Source organism: Lipomyces tetrasporus (assembly GCF_029532465.1).
Source record: "Lipomyces tetrasporus strain NRRL Y-64009 chromosome Unknown POJ06scaffold_4, whole genome shotgun sequence".
In the NCBI taxonomy this organism is placed as follows: Eukaryota; Fungi; Ascomycota; class Lipomycetes; order Lipomycetales; family Lipomycetaceae; genus Lipomyces; species Lipomyces tetrasporus.
This window is the reverse complement of record NW_026611599.1, coordinates 753624-771811: the sequence shown is the minus strand read 5'-3', so window position 1 is coordinate 771811 and position 18188 is coordinate 753624. Positions and strand designations below refer to the sequence as shown.

At 45.9% G+C, this 18188-nt stretch overlaps 11 protein-coding genes across 11 annotated transcripts; 6 read left to right on the top strand and 5 right to left on the bottom strand.

Annotated features, from left to right (window-relative positions):
- The first annotated feature begins 69 nt into the window (after positions 1–69).
- On the top strand, positions 70–1965 carry POJ06DRAFT_221353 (Saccharopine dehydrogenase). Its single transcript, XM_056185623.1, has 6 exons — positions 70–180; positions 257–342; positions 440–566; positions 615–725; positions 779–1028; positions 1078–1965. The coding sequence occupies exons 1-6, from the start codon at positions 173–175 to the stop codon at positions 1837–1839; spliced, it is 1344 nt and encodes a 447-aa protein (XP_056044588.1). The 5' UTR covers positions 70–172; the 3' UTR covers positions 1840–1965.
- On the bottom strand, positions 1966–2925 carry POJ06DRAFT_221350 (domain of Kin17 curved DNA-binding protein-domain-containing protein). The gene is made up of 2 exons (XM_056185622.1): positions 2772–2925; positions 1966–2722 (listed from the first exon to the last, which is right to left on the bottom strand). The coding sequence occupies exons 1-2, from the start codon at positions 2857–2859 to the stop codon at positions 2064–2066; spliced, it is 747 nt and encodes a 248-aa protein (XP_056044587.1). The 5' UTR covers positions 2860–2925; the 3' UTR covers positions 1966–2063.
- An 82-nt stretch (positions 2926–3007) lies between these two features.
- POJ06DRAFT_300510 (uncharacterized protein) lies at positions 3008–4854 on the top strand. Its single transcript, XM_056190714.1, has 4 exons — positions 3008–3939; positions 3994–4221; positions 4279–4331; positions 4379–4854. The coding sequence occupies exons 1-4, from the start codon at positions 3103–3105 to the stop codon at positions 4785–4787; spliced, it is 1527 nt and encodes a 508-aa protein (XP_056044586.1). The 5' UTR covers positions 3008–3102; the 3' UTR covers positions 4788–4854.
- On the bottom strand, positions 4855–6314 carry POJ06DRAFT_250563 (5'-AMP-activated protein kinase beta subunit, interation domain-containing protein). The gene is made up of 4 exons (XM_056187307.1): positions 5773–6314; positions 5614–5716; positions 5084–5565; positions 4855–5029 (listed from the first exon to the last, which is right to left on the bottom strand). Exons 1-4 carry the CDS (start codon positions 6236–6238, stop codon positions 5001–5003), a joined length of 1080 nt encoding a protein of 359 aa, XP_056044585.1. The 5' UTR covers positions 6239–6314; the 3' UTR covers positions 4855–5000.
- A 155-nt stretch (positions 6315–6469) lies between these two features.
- On the top strand, positions 6470–7743 carry POJ06DRAFT_250560 (uncharacterized protein). Its single transcript, XM_056187306.1, has one exon. The coding sequence runs from the start codon at positions 6646–6648 to the stop codon at positions 7510–7512; it is 867 nt and encodes a 288-aa protein (XP_056044584.1). The 5' UTR covers positions 6470–6645; the 3' UTR covers positions 7513–7743.
- Positions 7744–8166: 423 nt separating this feature from the next.
- Positions 8167–10236, top strand: POJ06DRAFT_221342 (PIG-X). The gene is made up of 4 exons (XM_056185621.1): positions 8167–8473; positions 8549–8682; positions 8733–9151; positions 9203–10236. The coding sequence occupies exons 1-4, from the start codon at positions 8315–8317 to the stop codon at positions 10081–10083; spliced, it is 1593 nt and encodes a 530-aa protein (XP_056044583.1). The 5' UTR covers positions 8167–8314; the 3' UTR covers positions 10084–10236.
- Positions 10237–10344: 108 nt separating this feature from the next.
- POJ06DRAFT_89178 (uncharacterized protein) lies at positions 10345–11231 on the top strand. The gene is made up of 2 exons (XM_056191717.1): positions 10345–10946; positions 11010–11231. Exons 1-2 carry the CDS (start codon positions 10482–10484, stop codon positions 11160–11162), a joined length of 618 nt encoding a protein of 205 aa, XP_056044582.1. The 5' UTR covers positions 10345–10481; the 3' UTR covers positions 11163–11231.
- A 68-nt stretch (positions 11232–11299) lies between these two features.
- Positions 11300–12435, bottom strand: POJ06DRAFT_267298 (uncharacterized protein; the record flags this gene model as incomplete). Its single annotated transcript, XM_056189230.1, has 2 exons — positions 11300–12080; positions 12146–12435. 2 exons carry the CDS (start codon positions 12433–12435, stop codon positions 11300–11302), a joined length of 1071 nt encoding a protein of 356 aa, XP_056044581.1.
- A 1033-nt stretch (positions 12436–13468) lies between these two features.
- On the bottom strand, positions 13469–15298 carry POJ06DRAFT_89166 (uncharacterized protein). Its single transcript, XM_056191716.1, has 5 exons — positions 14913–15298; positions 14738–14811; positions 14617–14678; positions 13962–14550; positions 13469–13904 (listed from the first exon to the last, which is right to left on the bottom strand). Exons 1-5 carry the CDS (start codon positions 14958–14960, stop codon positions 13886–13888), a joined length of 792 nt encoding a protein of 263 aa, XP_056044580.1. The 5' UTR covers positions 14961–15298; the 3' UTR covers positions 13469–13885.
- A 130-nt stretch (positions 15299–15428) lies between these two features.
- Positions 15429–16633, top strand: POJ06DRAFT_267296 (PIH1 family; the record flags this gene model as incomplete). The annotated part of the gene is made up of 4 exons (XM_056189229.1): positions 15429–15579; positions 15635–15724; positions 15781–15924; positions 15981–16633. 4 exons carry the CDS (start codon positions 15429–15431, stop codon positions 16631–16633), a joined length of 1038 nt encoding a protein of 345 aa, XP_056044579.1.
- A 496-nt stretch (positions 16634–17129) lies between these two features.
- POJ06DRAFT_267295 (uncharacterized protein) lies at positions 17130–18146 on the bottom strand (the record flags this gene model as incomplete). The annotated part of the gene is made up of 5 exons (XM_056189228.1): positions 17130–17447; positions 17506–17589; positions 17644–17796; positions 17857–18002; positions 18071–18146. The coding sequence occupies 5 exons, from the start codon at positions 18144–18146 to the stop codon at positions 17130–17132; spliced, it is 777 nt and encodes a 258-aa protein (XP_056044578.1).
- Between the last annotated feature and the right edge of the window lie 42 nt (positions 18147–18188).

The following is an 18188-nucleotide window of genomic DNA, read 5'->3' as shown; positions in this document are numbered from 1 at the left end:
CCTCCGACAAGATGTAGAATCGCCTAAATGCAGTTTCCATATTCGGCCAGACTCTCATTTACTTGGTCCCGATTGCCTTAGGCTTAGGGTTAACGTAGACAAGGAGCTAAGGCGCTGCTGAATCCAAAGTTTCTCAGGGTGTTTTATTTTATTTACACAATTGCTTGTACAAATGACGCAGTAAGATTTCCCGGATGAGATGGATAACTGAGCGTTAGGGTGTATAAGAAATTGCTAATTTGCTGTTTATAAGCAGGAAAGTACTACTTTTAGGCTCTGGTTTCGTGGCGAAGCCCACGGTCGATATTCTTGCTGCGCGGCCCGACACCGAGGTCACTGTCGGTATGTACATGCAATTGGTCTGCCGCGGTTTCTCAACGGAATGCAGACTACCTATATGTACGACGATTGTATTATTAAGCCTAACTGTTGTGTATAGCGTGCCGTACTCTTGAGAAAGCAAAGGAGTTGGCTGGGGATTCTGCAAAGACCAGGGCCATTTCGCTTGATGTCACCGACGAAGCTGCTCTTGACGCTGTCGTCGGTGAACATGATCTGGCTATCAGGTACGTGAGACTTTTACATATCCGCAGCCTGTACTTACTGTGCCAAAGTTTGATTCCATACATTTATCATGCTCTTGTCGTCAAGTCCGCCATTAAGAGCAAGAAAAATGTTTTGACAACCAGCTACGTTTCCCCGGCTATTAAAGCATTAGAGGAGGAGTATGTTTGTTTATTACTCGTCGTCAGAAGTTGCATGCTGATGACCCTCACAGTGCCAAGAAGGCTGGAATTCTTGTTTTCAACGAGATTGGCCTTGACCCTGGCATTGACCATCTCTACGCTGTGAAGGCTATCGATGAAGTTCATGCCAAGGGTGGCAAGATTGTCAGCTTCCTGTCGTATTGTGGTGGTCTTCCTGCGCCCGAGAACTCGGATAACCCATTGGGATACAAGTTCTCTTGGTCATCTCGTGGTGTACTTCTCGCTCTCCGCAACAATGCTCGCTTCTGGCAGGATGGCAAGGTATGGATTGCACCTTAGCTCCTTGATGCGTTGTTAACATATAGATAAGGTGGTAGAAATTCCTGGCAAGGACCTCATGAAATCCGCTAAGCCTTACTTCATCTACCCTGGCTTTGCCTTTCTCGCCTATGGAAATCGCGACTCCACCGTCTATAAGGAGCTCTACAACATTCCTGAGGCCCAGACTGTCATTCGCGGAACACTTCGCTACCAGGGTTTCACCGACTTCGTCCTTGTGCTTGTCGACCTCGGATTCTTGGATGACACCCCAGTTGATTACTTGAAGGAGGCAATTCCTTGGAAGAAAGCCTTCGCTAAGCTCATTGGAGCCAAATCCAGCAGCGAGCCTGATATTTTGGCTGCTATCGACGCTAAAGCTTCGTTCTCAAGTGAAGAGGAGCGGGCTAGAATCATCAATGGCTTCCGTTGGTTGGGTCTCTTCAGTGACAACCTCATTGCGCCACGAGGAAACCCATTGGACACGTTGTGCGCTACATTGGAGGAGCTGATGCAGTACGAGGAAGGTGAGCGTGATCTTGTCATGCTGCAGCACAAGTTCGGCATTGAGTGGGCCGACGGCTCCACGGAAACTCGTACTTCCACGCTTGTCGACTACGGGGACCCAAGGGGATACTCCTCCATGGCTAAGCTCGTCGGTACACCTTGTGGTGTTGCCGCCTCGCTCATCTTGGACGGACATTACAAGCAGACCGGTGTTGTTGCCCCTCTTAGCTCGGAGATCTGCGATCCTTTGAGAGACGTATTGAAAGAGAAGTACGGCATCTATATGGTTGAGAAGACTGTGAACTAGACTTATCACGCATTTTTATCCTTTGTGGCTCGTTTGGATATGAGTTTGGTACGATATATTCCTTGTGCATTGTATAGTTCAAAAGTGCTTGTACTCGGTTTGGTCAGGTCACAAAAATGCAATAGTTCATCCTTTATTTTAACACGAAAATGTAAATGCAATATATACCGAGCCTGTAACACCAATAGAAAGGACTAATGATACATATGTCAGATAGACATTCTTTATTTTAACTTCATAGGCTTTGGTCTCGTCGCGACAGTAGCAATCGGCTTTTTGCTAAAACTAACAGCGAGCTTGATTGGTTGCGTTCCGTCGCGCTGGAGTTCCCTAGCGGACTTCGAATCATCCGACTCTGACTTATTTTCATCATTCTCGCCTTCCTTCTTTTTCAGCTTTTTTAGCTCTTCGCCCTCCATTTTCGCCTTCTTCACTTGCCTTTCCAGTTGCTTTTGTTCTCGCTCCAAATCATCTTTGTCGCCCCTCTCCCGCTTCTGAGCGAGCTCTCGTCGCTTAATAGCTTCTGGTGAATTATCAATGTACGCAATCGTAAAGCCGCCTTCTTTGCCCGGATCAACTTCAACCCTGCATATGCCCTGATCCCCCAAAACCTTCACAAACTCTGTCAAAGACACCCATTTCGTGGCATTCATATGAATATGGTTTCGATCGGAGATATACTCCTGATAGAATTTATTAAAATTAACCTTCTTTTCACCGTGACTTGATTTGAGTAGTGAAAGGAAATCGCGCTTGAACTGCTCTGAGTATTCTGCAATCTTTTTCTGTGGGTTTTCGCCGATGATGAGCATTTGGCGGACATGACTTTCTGATTGTGTATGGCAACGAAAACCGTTTTCATCTCGGCACTGTTTTTCACAAACTATTGAAAGGTTAGAAACATCGGTTAACCAAGGCACACACTGACTTACCTTGACAATACCAACGTAGCCGTTGAAGGCCTTTAGCCTTCATTTTGTTGGCTATATACTTTGGTGTACCAACTTCCGCTCGGCCCATTATTGATGATGTTCCCTGTTGTGATGATGGTGTTGACAAGCTTGATGTGGCGCGTCTGTGTGCTTGGGTCAGGAAGTTATTTCTTGATAAAAGACTGCGAGCAGCCTTCAAACTTTAAAATTTGTCCTAAATTAATGTCCGGCTTGGGAGTTCTTTCTCTGCACAATTCTACCTCAGAACGACTTCTTAATTTCGGCCGCGCTCATCATACGGCACAAAGGATTGCAGTGGTTGTCCGGCGAAATGACTGCAGATACAGAATTTGAGAGTCAGTCCGATGCCTTCATGACCTGGTTGCGAGCCCAATCAGGTGTGCGAATAACCAACAAAATCAGCCTCTGCGACCTTCGATTACAGCAACAGGGTCGCGGCGTGATCGCAAATGCGGATATCAATGAAGGCGAGGTCGTCTTTTCAATTCCGCGATCTGTCATACTAAGTATAGAGAATTCCGGGATTGCAGAGAAAGTGCCAGAGATTTTGGAATTGGATCATTGGATAGGCATGATTATTACGATGATGGCCGAGGATCGGCCTGATTCGCGGTGGAAGCCATATTTTGACATATTACCCAGGCAATTCACGACGCCCATGTTCTGGCCGGAAGCTGATTTAGAGGAACTGTGCGGAACCACGGTGTTGAGCCAACTGGGCAAAAGTGATGCAGAGGCTACATACGGCGACATTGTCTTGCCGATTGTCAAGAAGCATATGGATATTTTTGCAAAAGTTGATCATTCGATAAGTGCGTACCATAGAATGGGGTCGCTTATACTGTCTTACAGCTTTGATGTTGAGCGAGAGGGCCAGTGTGATAAAAATGAAGTGGATAGAGACGACGAGACTGACAGTGTCGCGGAGGTTCCTGAGCTCGACGAATCTGACTCTGACGACGAAGAGCTGTCTGCTGAGGACAATAATGGAGATGAAGGCGAGACGGCGAAAGAAGACAACGAAGACGTAATCGAAGTCGAAGAGGAGGAGGAGGACGAGGACGAGGACGACGACGAGGATCAGAAGTTTGTGAAGGCAATGGTCCCCATGGCGGACATGCTGAATGGAGACTCTGATCTGTGCAATGTACGTCTTATTTATGGCTCCGATCCATTTGAGTACCACTAACAAATGAATCAGGCCAAGTTATTCTACTCGAAAGAGCATTTAGAAATGAGAGCGATTAAATATATTCCTAAAGGCAGTCAGGTGTACAACACATACGGCGACTTGCCAAACGCTGATCTTCTCCGACGTTATGGATATGTGCGATATGGCAAGACGAAGGATGACGTTGTCGAAATCGAAACTCAGCTCGTCATTGATACCGCTTCTCGTGGTTTGCCCGAGTCACATTTGAAAAAGAGGGTATGTCTAAGTTACCAATACATAACTGCAATGTAATAGAACGTAACCGTCGTCTAGATAGATTTTATGGTCGAAGTTGATGAAGAGGAGGACGAAGAACTCCTTGATGAGTACGTGCTCTTTGAAGTATTACCAACCGAAGCTAACCTATTCATAGCTCCATTCAAATCCCAACATCATCCTCGGCGATTCCGACGTCGGCCCTCCTTCTTACTTACATTCTCATGTTAAACCCAGCGGCCTTTAGGAGTCTGAAGAAGCAGGGCCACGAAAATATTCAACGCATCGCTCGCAAGGAACTCAAATCGGAGGAACAGCGCGAGCTCTGGATTGCGATTATTAAAAAGAAATTGGCCCAATACAAGACGGATATTGTGACCGACGAAAATTTGATTCTTGAAACGTCTCCGGACGTTAACCTTAACTTGCGCAACGCCATCGAGGTCCGATTATCTGAGAAGCGCATATTAGAGGCAGCGATGAGAAAAGTTCGAGAGTGGAAGATCAAGGACAAGAAGAGACGAAAGGAATTTACTACCAGGCCTTCGAAGCGAGGCAAGATCTAATTCCTTAGCAATTTTTGGCAACTGGCACTTATTGACATCGTAAATATCGAGCATAAATTGACTATTATGGTAGCATTAATTACAAATATACAACAGTTGGAAGATACTCCACGTAAACAATCTGAAATACAAAAAAAGCTTAACAGCAACACAAGGACTCCTTATGCTAATTACCATTAATACCAAAGCCTTATGACAGTATGAACAAGCGGGTCAAAGCGGTGCGTAGAGTATCTGTGTAACTATACGGCGTTAGCTTCACATGCGCCATTGTCCCACCATTTCCAACAGCATACCATATTTTCTAGCATATCTGCTTACGCTCGCTACGGCGAGAACATTGTGTTTAATAGAAGTAGTCGCGAGATGATTTAACACCACATGATTCGGAATCGGCAATACGCTACTGTCATCCTTTTCGGTAGAATTTGTATTCAGAATGACAGTCTCGAGATGAGGTGGAAGATATGGCGGTGCAGGATAATCTTCCGATATATATCGTTCAGTTGCTTCAGGATTCGTGAAAATCTCTGGAATTTGGCTGGTATACTCCAGCGGTGGTATTGAAACTGTGTCCTCGAACTTTTCTTCATCCAACTGGCCCTCGCGCTCCAAGGAAGGAAGGTCTAAGCTGCTAACTTCTATGTAGTTAACAAGATTTCCCATCGAATCAGTCGCAGTCGGGAGCGCATCCGAACATCGTAACTCATTGTCGACGACAAATCGTATCCGGTGAGTACCAGGTGGCAAGTTTACTACGGTTGAAAACTCATTTCCACTATATCATTTAGTGACAAAACTGGGATCCTCTTAGAACCACACATACTTCCGAGTCAGTTTAATCATTTTTCTCCATCCAGTGAAAGTTCCCGTGACATAGACCTTCTTTCCTCCATGAACCCAACTAATAAGAGTTGGAACAGTTTGATCTATTGATCCACCAATTAGCTTTCGCATAAGCTCAGAAACTATAAGAAGCATTTACCGCTTGGTTCCCCATACGATATATCGATCTCCTCGCCAGAGAGCATTTTCGAAACTGGCTTCCCTGTCACGGCTGCCTCCTCCGCAGGCCTGTCCGAATCAGTTGGTTCGACATTTTCGCCTAGCTTCAGCCGCTGAAATTGAATATCATCCACAATGTTCTCCGCATGTTGCGCAACAGCTTCTGAATTTATCCCATCATCTGCGGCTATCTCACGGTGCTGCGCGTTCGGTAGCGAATCGAGCGATTCAGAACTCAAAGCATGGACGATCGATTTTATTGACCTGGCTCTCTTATCTGCCGTAACGTCTTGGGACTTGAAATAAGATCCTGATTCGTTGGAGCTGTCGTGCGTGAAATCGACTGACGATGTGTCCTGAGGGCTGGTCACTGATGACCCTGCCGTCGACTGCTCCTCAGTCGGGGGCGCCTCCGGCGGCCTCTCCTGGGAAGTCGAGTTTCCCATTTTCGGGTTCCACTAGAACACGAGCTTTATGAAAGTGTTTGCAGAAAAATAAAGATTGGAGTGAAGACGAGGTGCTGGCATTAATGTGGGCATTCACACTATTCGTTTCAGATCTTGGACTTCCCCAGCGACGCGACAACAGCCGGGTAACTTGAATCGGTCGCACTGAACCTGTGGACGGCTCATCGCACAAACAAACTCACTCGCTTGGTCTATCTCACGAACTTTACTCACAACTTACCTCGCACTGATCATCGATCACTGGTCCACCGAACGAGACCTGCGGACGCCGTGCCGGATGTCATCCACGATTAAAAACAGACCAATAGTCATCTAAGATATCTTAGATATATGCGACTCCCTTCTCCTTACACGCTCATGGGACAATAGCTACCTATGACTTGCATATGGCATTGCCAAACAGTTACCAGGGGGCGAGCATGTCAGTAATCGGCGTTCTTTGGGCAGTCTGCAGAGCTCCTGTGCTTATCCCGGTTCGAATATTTGTTTACTTTATTCGACTGATATTCTGGCCAGTTCCCACAATATTCCGATTCTTCTATAAGCTCGTCAAAGCAGTCTTGTTTCCCCAGGCATTGCTCAATGCGTTCGGACCCCTCTATTTTTTTTTCTTCACTTCAATCAGTATCGGAATAGTTGTCGGTCTTTGTTTTGGAGTGGCTTCCAAGGTACTGCAGTTTATTCTTGGAATATCACAATCGCAGAGAATAGCCGTGGATGAAGCGCCAATGTTAAGAGATGGAACCAGAGTGAAGTCCAATAAGACCACCGCAGCTCTAGACGGACACAGAGTAGATACATTAGCAGCTTTAGAGAAGGGCAAGGATATGGAAAAGAAATTGAAATCGTCATCAATTGGGGCCCGGCGAAGGAGGGACTTACCATTGACTTACGAGATGCAGAAGAACGCAATTAAGCGTGACGTTTTCGACACTAAGGAGCTTACACCGGCAGATATCGCCGCATATAATGACGACAGATTGTTCGAGACATTCAGCAGTAATGCGGCACAGCTGAGGTACATATCATCGATGCCAGTGGAGTCGGAAGCTTCGTTGAGGCAGTCTTCCCTCAGGGGCCGCCATCCACCGACAATTTTGGAGGAGGAGGAAGAAGACTGTACTTTGGAAGTAGCGGGAATTCCAAAGGAAGCTGAATCTCGGAGACCACATGATAATTATGCAAAGCCTGAGAGGAAAAGGCTTGTCGGCCTTACGGAAAGAAATCTTAATCGAAGTTCGTTTGGCAGTTAAACAAAAGTTACTTGGTTGTGTATCATATGAATGACACTCGCTTGCATAATTGGATGTGATGGTGAAACGGATTTATAATGTATTTTGGCGTTATTGGTGGCTCCTTAATGTACAGATATTGTAATATGTAATATGATCCACATGCTAATGATCCACATGTCGCAGGTCTAACATCCTAAACGGAAACAGGACAACCTTTGATAAGACTGAATATCATGTAATAAATTAGCATATAACTGTTAGCTTGCTCATGTGACACGAATGTCCACTGATAAAAGTTGACCACCAATATGTAGCTATCGTGGATCTTTCATTGAGTTCCAGTAGTTCATGGGTTTAGGGTACCAGTAGCGTGAACTTTAATTTGAACCCTTCCCAGTTGTCTACATTTCACATTTAAAGCCTAACTGAAACATCGCCGAACTCTCGAACCACACTTGAATTGAACCAGTTCCACAGTGATAAGGGCAGTGCAAAAACAAAAACAAAATACACTACTAATGCCGCCTAATCCCTTAATGAAATAATTCAGACGTGGATACTATTAGAGTCGCTTATTGTAAAAGATTTAAAGACTCTGAACGGTTCTGAGACTTTTTGAGACTATACTCGCGGGAGTTCTCGTTAATCACGAAACCAGGGTCATCGGTTTAAGAACCCGAATGGTTCGTTCAAGCATAAACGCTAGGAGCTGATTGAGCAGACAGTTACTCTCCTCATATTATCAAAACAGCTTAAGAACGATATCTGCATCTGGTTATCTGGCTATCGGATATATTGATCTAGGGCGCCCGATAGTACTATGGCGTCTATCAGACAGCGTCATACGTTTATTGTGCACTCGCAATTTCGCGATACGGCGGACACACTGAATTTGAGCAAGGATAAACTGACACTCAATGATGTGCCCGGGACAAGACAAGATAGACTAATTGTGACCACGGACCATCTTAGGGAGAAGGTAATTATAGCATTTTTTGTACTGTTGCCTTACATTTTAGCGGAGATGCAGCAGCTGATTATGAATGCCTGACAGGACCTGGTACAAGCGGTCGAAAACATACGAATCGAGATAGTTTCACGAGAGAATTTCGCGCATATAGCACCATTTAACAGACAATTGGCTTGGGGTACTCATATTAATGTTGTCCCTACAGAAGGATTCGATTGGTATGCCATTGCACTCGCTTTAGGTGACTGTGAATGTTCACAAGTGATAGGAATGGCTTTTGCCACTGGATTAACTCGTCAGTAAATTCGAAAATTGTCTGTATTGGCCAAGAATCTTTTATTGAGGTTCCTTACGGTTATTATCTGCATTCGCAGCACACAGATTCCTCACCGCTGCTGTCATATATCGAGAATACATACGCAGCCGTTAACCGAGATATGTTGGAAGAAGTGAATACCGCCAATTACATAAGTATGTCACTCAACAAGAATTCGACAGACCGGAGAACTACTGGCCGACTCGTAGCAGAGGCCTATTGGTATTATGGGCGTTGGACGAAGACAATTAATGCCGGCGGTCCGGACCATAGAGTCGAAGTTGGCCTGCTAGGAAAAGTTGCCGACGATCCTCAGGGGGATTTGACATATGGCGGAATACTGGCAGTTATTGGGGATAATGAACAGTTTGGTATGGAAGATAATTCATACTGGTTAAATTGGGCTAACGTTGCATGTACAGTTCCCACGTTGTTTGATTTTTCTCCCAGACATCGGAGCGTTTATCAACCAGCGGTCTATTATCCTGATTTTCGGCAGCCGTACGGACTACATCCTAAGCATTTAACTACGGTGCTTGGGGACATTTCTCCTCCTCGAACCAAAATCACCGTATTAGACGTGAATGAGGAGAACGGCGAGATGGATGCGTCAGAAGCACCGACGTCATGCCTATTGTATGGGTACTACGTTCTGCCCAACTTCATATTTGTTGATCAGTATCAGATCTCAGATCTGGCTGATGCGCAGGCCAGTAGTGTTAAGAGGGTTGTGGGCATATGGGGAGAGACAGATTTGGAAATACCAGTGTGGATGGTCGATAAGTGGGGCAGCACGATGCTATTAGAATTGATCCCACCAGAACAGCCTCTCCTTCCCGGACAAATGCAGCAGATGGATATTGAAATTCCTATGCATTCACGATACGAGGTCCCAGGATGGAATACTACGATCGTTAAACATGAGATGCCTTGGCCAGTATTATTTTGGGCATGCAACGGGTCAGCTGAGGCTGATATGACGACAAGTCCCTTTGATAGCAATGGTCTTGGTCATGAATACTTGTTCGCACCTGGCACAATGTTTTACTACCTGCACCCTAACCAGACAATCTCAAATCCGGTCAATACGACATGTCTAGTTACGAACCTCAACATTCCCGTGGTTCCACTGGAAACTTACAAGTATGTACAACCATGGACAGTCACTGTCATATTACTTGGGTGCATATGGATTTTCTACAAAACATTCCTTGGATTTAGACGCGATGGTGGTATTAGGAAGTCTCCTGGGGCTAAACCCGATAAAAATAAATTGAAAGGCAAGGGACCAAAGACAGAATAGTTAATTCACGGCATTTGTATTTATAGACACAATTTAGAGAATTGTACAGATTTTGCACTATTCTTAGTTGTTATCCATCTCTCAGAACACTCAGCAATCATATCTAGTACTTAATGTTCTTTAACTAGAAAATCAGAGTTCACTTCCAATGAGGAAATAACGGTTAGGGTCCCAATGATTGTAACGCATCTCTGCGGGGCTTGTACCTGTGACGTAGTGAGTGGGGATCCGTTCCACACGCGACGAGACGTACGCAATGTGAAGGACGACAGGCTGCAATTCTCTCGGTCAATTCGCGGTAATTATTGTCACACATTCCCATTGTGCTGCCGGACGTCACAAGCGATCACGGTCTCAAATATGTCAGTGGAATGCTGAATGCCAGAATACTATTGTAAATGATGTCATTCTCACCGATATTAAGGACAGGCGTTCTGCCTGTTTGTTTTCGCTTCCAGTCGTCAACTTTGTTATTGCCAAAGTCAATGATCACGCGGTTCTGTCCGAATGCAGCTCGTATTTCAGGACGACAGCAGTTCGTGACTAAATCCCGTCTTTATCAGTATAAACCAACTGTGAACTGGAGACAAGGCGTTCTGTACTCATCATCAGCTTGCGCCTTTACTTTCTTCACATCAGGATCGTCAACCATTCTATGTGACGCTTCCGGCGGTCGTCAGTACTACTCGGGTTCAGGTGGGGCAGTTTCCAGAGAAGTTCGCACCGAAGAACCACGAGTGGCCCGTCTTGATTATCGGGAGCTAGCACTTGGCAGTTTCGCGGGACTATTTGTTGGATTCTTGATTGGCAAACTCAGTCGTGTACTTGTGTTCATTGCAGGAAGTACATTTCTATTCCTGCAGGTGGGTATTATATCTTGGTCAACAATAGCGCGCGCTGCAGAAGGTTACTGACATATTGCATAGTTCCTTGCAAGCCGACGGGTGATCTCGTTGCCATATAATCGATTTTCTGCATGGGCAAGGAAACGCTACGGAAATAAGGAGTTATTAATGGAGAACATGTCCTTCAAAGTTGCCTTTGGTGCAGCTATGATTGTTGCAGCTGCTAATGCGTAAACGTCAGCCACAGTTATGATAATACTTATGTCATGGCTTCTTTACTTGTTACGAGGGAATAGTTACTTGTGCCTCGAATAGATGAAGTCACATCACTCAGTCAAGATCGTGGTTTACGGCTTACTACATATAACCCACTATCTCCTAGAAGTTCCACCAAACCCGGTTGACGTTCTCACGCGCTGCTCGCGAACACCTGATGACGAACTTGAGCTCGTCCAAGAACTACTACCACTGAACGGAGGTCTATTCGGTCTGGGCCCAAAGCCATCATCATAAAACATAGCATCTCTATACATACTTGCTCGCTCTGCGGTACTAGGCCCGGAATTCGCGAATCGATTGTATAGTGCAGTAGCGGCTGCGCCCGCTCCTAACCCCGACCAGAATCCCGGCCTCCATTGTCGTTCTTGCTGGTATTGTTGCCATTGCCTTCGTTGATCGCTTTGTGTAGACGAGAACCATTTGCCACTGCCATTGTTGTTATCATGACGAGAATAAGGTGGTGGAGGTGGCCCTCCATCTCCTCCATTGTCATCACCACCATTGAACAGGTTTCCAAAAAATGATCGCGTTGGACCACGTCGTCCGGATGGGATACTGTTATGTCGGCGATATGCAAAGTACCAAGCCAGGTAGTATACCAGGGCAACGAATCCCAGGAACATTAGTAGGGTCGATAAGAAAGAATAGTCTAAATTCAAGGAATGGAGGTCAGCCTCAATGTAAACGGTGCGCGACCGCTCATGCTTCTTACCATCAGATCTGCTATTTGACTTGAAGTAGCTTGGTTTTCCATACCGGGCATAGCCAGCATCTGTGAGGTGTATTGTATATTTCACGCCGCAAGAACCGCGTAAAATATATCGGTCATTGGCAGATGAATATCCTTCACACTGCACCTCTGTAGTCCCTAGCCTAAATATCACAACTTAGTATATGTTGTCCGTGCTTGCGGGGCCAGCGTGTAGCTGATCACTTACTTGAAGTATCCAGGAATATCTGCTGAGCAGCTCCATTGCACGTCCTCGCTGCCTCCCTCTCCTGATCCCATGTTCCTGCATTGCATGACCTCGACTTCGTATAGTCCCTTTGCATCACCACCAACCACTTGCAGTTGCGGAATACGTTTCAGGCGTCTACCGTTGGTCATGACACCTTTCCGTAGGGTCAATGTCTGCACATTTGATAGTAGCCCTTTCTTGTCAGCTCCAAATGCCGAGGTCGAGTGAGGAAGGGCCAGAATCAAGACGAGGCTCTCCAACAATTGCATTGTGGTGAGCTTCATGCTAAGTACTTCGTATTGCTTGCTACCGTGTTTTTCGCAGCTTCAAATATAGCGCCTTATAGTAGTCGACACGCAGACTATATAAGAGGAAAGGTCGGTACATTGGAAGCTGGTGCCTGACGTGGGTAGGAAGGCACAATTTGTACGCGCGGCCTTTGGAGGGCAACGATCGCGTGTCGCTGGGAGTTTTGGATACGTGTTGCATTCGACCCTTGTATTAGACGGCACCAGACCCAACGTTTTGACATCGCCGAGATATGATGCCACCTTGCATCTGGCAAGGAGACAAGACTGAGGTACTCTACTCGTCAGAAGGCTTTAGAGCGCTCGCATGTGTGGACGATCTCAGTCCGTCACAACTCTAATCTATCGATAACTCCCTTTTTGCCACTGCACTTCCTTACCTTGAGAAAACTGTCGCTTGAATGGGACCAAGTGGCTAGGTTCTCGCCTCTTGGACCGAATCCTGCGACGCCGCCAGCGGCCGCCTGTAAGTAGACGAAGGGTTCGGGTGTAATCTGAGTTGGAGTGGACGGAGGCGGCGGTTGGGTTGTATTATAGTTGGAAGTGGCTTATACTGTGCAAAGTGCATACGCACCATTTAATCAATTTGTTTTTTGTTCGTGCAACGTTGAATAGATTGCGCGCGCAGCAACCGCATGTGAGTTTTCTTGGCAGGATGCGTTATTCGTCATAGACGCGAGAAATAGACAAGAACAAGCCGTCGCAAGACAATGGATGAAGCGTGCGAGTTCGTGATGCGGTGCGCGTCAGGCGTGATTTGTTTACTTGAGATTGCGCGCACGGTCAGCGAGTTGATGATAGTCAAATGTCGGTGATTCAGCCCAAATTGGGATGCCCTAGGCACAATAATACTCGAACTTCAAATTATACGGCTCGTACTTCTCATTATATGTCCGGAGTGATGTTCGTCCGCGAGTGAGTGAGTGAGAATGCGCTGCTGACCCCACTTCGTCTCAACAGTTTTACGATTCCTCTTCTCAGCTCCACCTCAAAGTCTACACTTCTGGCTCCTAGTGACTTCGGAGCAGATAAGAACTCAACGCTGGCAGTTCTCATCACGAGCCCTATCAAGCGAGCTGCTGACTTGTCGACGGCACACTATTCGTTTTTGCGCTTCAGTTTGCTAATCCACCACGGCTATGTAATTGAGTATCCTTCTAGTAGATGCAGAGCTAGCACGTCCAGCTGGTTGCGACTCTGCGTGAACAACACACTAAGTCACCTCAAATGACAAGATGGTTAATAGGTCGCGCAATTGACTATAGACAAGGTATACCTCGTCTTATTGATAAATACAACACTGACAAACATGTAATCATACAACCAATGCACTACCGAATTTACTACAACATGAAAATGACAAAGAAGATACCTTCCTCGCTTAAACGCTTGGAAAAATTAAAACCGAAATTTATGAAGCAGACATTCCCCTAACACACGTTAGCAAGCAATACTTAATTTTCCTCTTGCAAACACCCTGAACTTACGTGATGGACAAATCTCTCATGCCTTGCAGAACCTGCTCGACTCTGCTGTCTAAGAAACCACCAGCGTATTCTTCCCGGGTACTGGGATCCAAGTACTGCTGTACCTGTGCCATTCTAGTATATGCCTCGGAGCAAAATCTAAGCTGAATCTTAACGAGAGCTTCGAACGATGGATCGAGGTAAGGAACACGCAAGTCAATCAATTGCGGCAATTCGCTAATGAGCTGAGTATTTAGCTCTTCGTAAATTTGCTTGGCAACCTCAGCATCTTTCTCAGCCTTTGGTAACTTCTGGACGTCATCGGATGGCTTGTCAACGAGCTTCTTCACCTTAGACCTCATGGCGTCATAATCCAGCAGCTTGTGGTTACGCTTCTTAATCGCGTCATTGATATCGGGGAAGTACGAGCAGAAGCGGGAAATGGGTTCCAAAACTGTGGCACGGTATGGCCCATCCAAGGCCTTGACGGTGTCGGCGTCGAGATCTTCGACCGCCGTGCGGTAGTATTTGCTTACGCCGTCGTTGGCACCGGCCTCGCCGTAGAAAGCGTCGATGGTCTCAGCAATACGAGTCTGAGCGGCTGTCATAGCTAGTCAAATAAAGTCAGTCACACTCCTCCATATCGCAAACTGGCATAATCCTGAAGCCTGCGCACCTCGTAACGAATCCAGGTAACCCTTGGCTTCCTTCTGCAGCTTGTTGGCCGCCGATTCGAGTCTGTGATCCTTTAATCAGCAATTATAATTAATTAGAAGCACTCCCATACAAGTACTCACGTTCTGAACCTCCGCTCTTCTAGCTCGAACTCTCTGTCAATTGTCTTTTCAATTTGGCCAGTCTTCATCATGACCTACCGACCGTTCCGATTAGCCAAACATAACCGCCCAAATCACTTTTCCTTTGAAAGAGAACAACTCCATATGTTCCATACTATTGGGTAACATTACATACCGTTGTCCCGGCACGATTGACCGCCTTCTTAAATCCGGACCAACTCATTGCGATGGCAGAACTCTGAAGTCAGTCTTGCGAACCAAGGAGAATGTCCTCGTCGATGCTCGCTCAAATGTGCTAAATTCAAATTTCAAGTCGGAATCAGACTGCTTCCTATATATTGAAATTGCAAGGATTGGAATAGCTTCTCGAGATTGAATGATAGAGGAGGAAGAGGTGAAGCGGGGCCTGAAGGCGTGATATTCCCGAGCAGATGACAAACTGCGCCTTTGCGCGATCCGCTGAAGCCAGGCCGCAGTGCTGACGTTGCTCGCGGATGTCACGGATTACCTGCTTGGGTGCACATCGTATCCCGTCATGGTGCATTTAATGTTGCAAGTACGCGACCAGTTCACGCATACACAGCCACACCTCGCACAGCCACTCTCGTCCGCGCCGCACCGCCCGTCACTCAGCACGACGTCCATTTGATTTAATTTGATTTATCCGAACCGCCATACAGAAGGCAACACCATGTCGAATGAAGGCGAATACACGCTGATCCCATCGCCTGGGTTCGTCGTGAAGACAGCATTGCAGGCTCCAACTACAGATCCGCCAGCTTCAGTAGGCACAAAGGTGTTTGTGAACATATGTTACAACAAGCGTGTTCCCGAAGCACCAGGTATTCAAGACAAGTTGACGCGACCATAAGATAAAGTGTATTAACAACTGCGCAGGCGGGCTTGAGAGGATTGAGGAAGCAATAATGCGTGATGATTGGGCCATACCGATCATAGTTTCGTCGGCAAGGGAAGACAAGGATAAAGGTATTGGTATATATGCATCTCACCCGAGAAACAAGACTGACAGTGGCTTTATCTAGCTGGATCCAAGTGCTTGGTATATGATTGCTGTGCGAATACGAAAATATTGCAGCACGCCCTTCGTGACAGCAACGTTCGTCTCGTTCTCATCGAGTCTTGTTTAGAAGTAGCAGAGGGTCATGCGCGAACAATATTTTCTCGAGGTACATATCGACGAACTTAACTGCCGCGTTATTGAATCTATTGACAATATTGGCAGATTATAAACTCCCGAAATTGAAGTGGAAAGGCCCTACAGGAATTCCAATTGTATATCGTGATGAGGCGGTGTATAAATCCGTCCTAGGTAGCGACACTGAGACGGTCCAACCTACGATTACTTCGACATTAGATGACCTTGCGAAGAATATAGCGAAGGGTGATGAGCACCAACAGAAGGCCATTGCTGGTACAAATGAAACTGCTACCGAGACAAGAGCGAAGTCCGATAACCCATTGTTGTTTATCGAACAGGAGGCCAATCAAGAAGCTCATGGTATTTCGTTAATTCCGAACAGAGCGGGCCAAAGTCGGAAGAATTTAATTATTGAAGAAATAGATAGCAAGCCGTCCATGAAGGTAGCTTCGACAGGAGTTCCGCCATTAGTCAAGGAGCCAGATTCGTCGAACGTGACTCTCAGAGACCTGAAAAGGACTTCGTTTCCTATGTATCAAGTTGCGGTTACATCAGAAGACGCAAAGGCGCTTTCTTCAGCAAACTTGGAGTTCGACGATAGCTCTCGGCTGCTAGTTATCAAGCTACAAGGGTCAGAGTCGAAAAATGTTGAACTCACGGTTCCCTCTCGGGCGAATTTAGAAAAGATTCAAGCTTTCTTTGCAACCGACTCCAATATTTTGTCCATTTTTCTATGATTGGTGCGGTAGGCATCCAAAGCCCTATAACAGAAGAGCCGAGATCGAAGTGCATCGTCTCAAGGCAAGGGATTTTGTCCGCAGATCAGCGCGTTAGAATTTGCGACCTTTGTGCACTGATATAAATTGGTGGATTAACGTGTACTCTTCTGTAACTGGAAGAAGTTGAGGACATCTAACGATATCCACGTAGAGCAGATGTGATAGTCGAGTCAGGAACACCCAGCCGCTCGGGAATTACATCTAGAAATCGAAGATATTTTAGACATCAATGGTAAGATATCACTAAGTTTCTGCAAAGTTATTCTCTACGAGTCCTAACAGTGAACATCGCACGCAAGGCTGAACGCCTTTGATATCTCGCGTCAGGTGAAATACCGATGACAACCGTAACCATTAAGCTATAATATCAGTAATGCACATATAACCAACTTTTGTCGAAAGAAAACCAGCAAATCCTATGCACTGTATACAGAATACCCAAACGAACAAAAGACTAAAACCGCTCCTTTAACCGTGACGCCACAATCCTGAGATTTCCGTGCACCTTACCAGGCGGGCTACCTAAAATTAAACTGACGACGGCTTCACGCGCCATTCTGATATTCTGGAACCCTCCCAAAATGTGAATTTTGCTGTCAGCAACTACTATTCGAGTTCGTGTAGCATTCTCAATAGCAAACTTGGTTTTGCCGTCTTTGCCTGCAATTCGGCCTATCGCACGGGCGAGATGGTCGCCTTGCAGAGTTTTTACATCTTTGATTTCAAAAGATTCAATATAGAGATCGTCTAGCCGAAGTAGCGCAATAGCGTCCTACACAAGTTAGCTCGGAAAAACCAATGTCATCCATCGAAAAGAAACAACAACTGACATCAACATCGAAACCAAGAGTAAAAGCTTTAATAAAGTCAGCTCCTTTCTGAATAGCGCCAGTGTCATCAGTCTGCCTGCTTGTCTTATGGTTCTGTCAAAACATTTTCTTGTATATAGTGCCACATTATAGACATACCCGTAATTCCACAGTCTTTGTCCGGACGTTCATTCTAACTTGTAGCTTCAGATGCTCAACCAGTGGTGGATATATCTTAGTCCAAACGCCCTTTAATGGAGTCATCCTATGTGGTGGAACTGGAATCTTTCGAGACTGCGATTTAACGCGGACCTAAGTTGCATATTGCTATTAGATCCAATGTCGATGACCATGATTTCTGTGCTTACGTACCCGCTGTTCCTTTGCGCTTCCAAACTTTGGCCGGCCGTCCAGATCAATTTCCATACCACCTACAGAAGAAGGTACAGTGGAGACTTCGGTCCGTTCGTCTAATCCTGAAGTTGCAGTTGAAGTGGCATCGATCAAAATTTCGGCGTCTACTTGACCATATGTTAGTTCTTCCTCCTGCTGCGGATTCGAAAGAATAATAAATTGCCAATTATACCATCATCGTCGTCAATTTCTATCTTCCCAGCTACTATTTCGGCAGGTTTCTCCCGTAGCGCTGTAGGTGCGGGCATTTTGAATAAATGGATACGTATTTTGATGCAAGAAAAATTTCG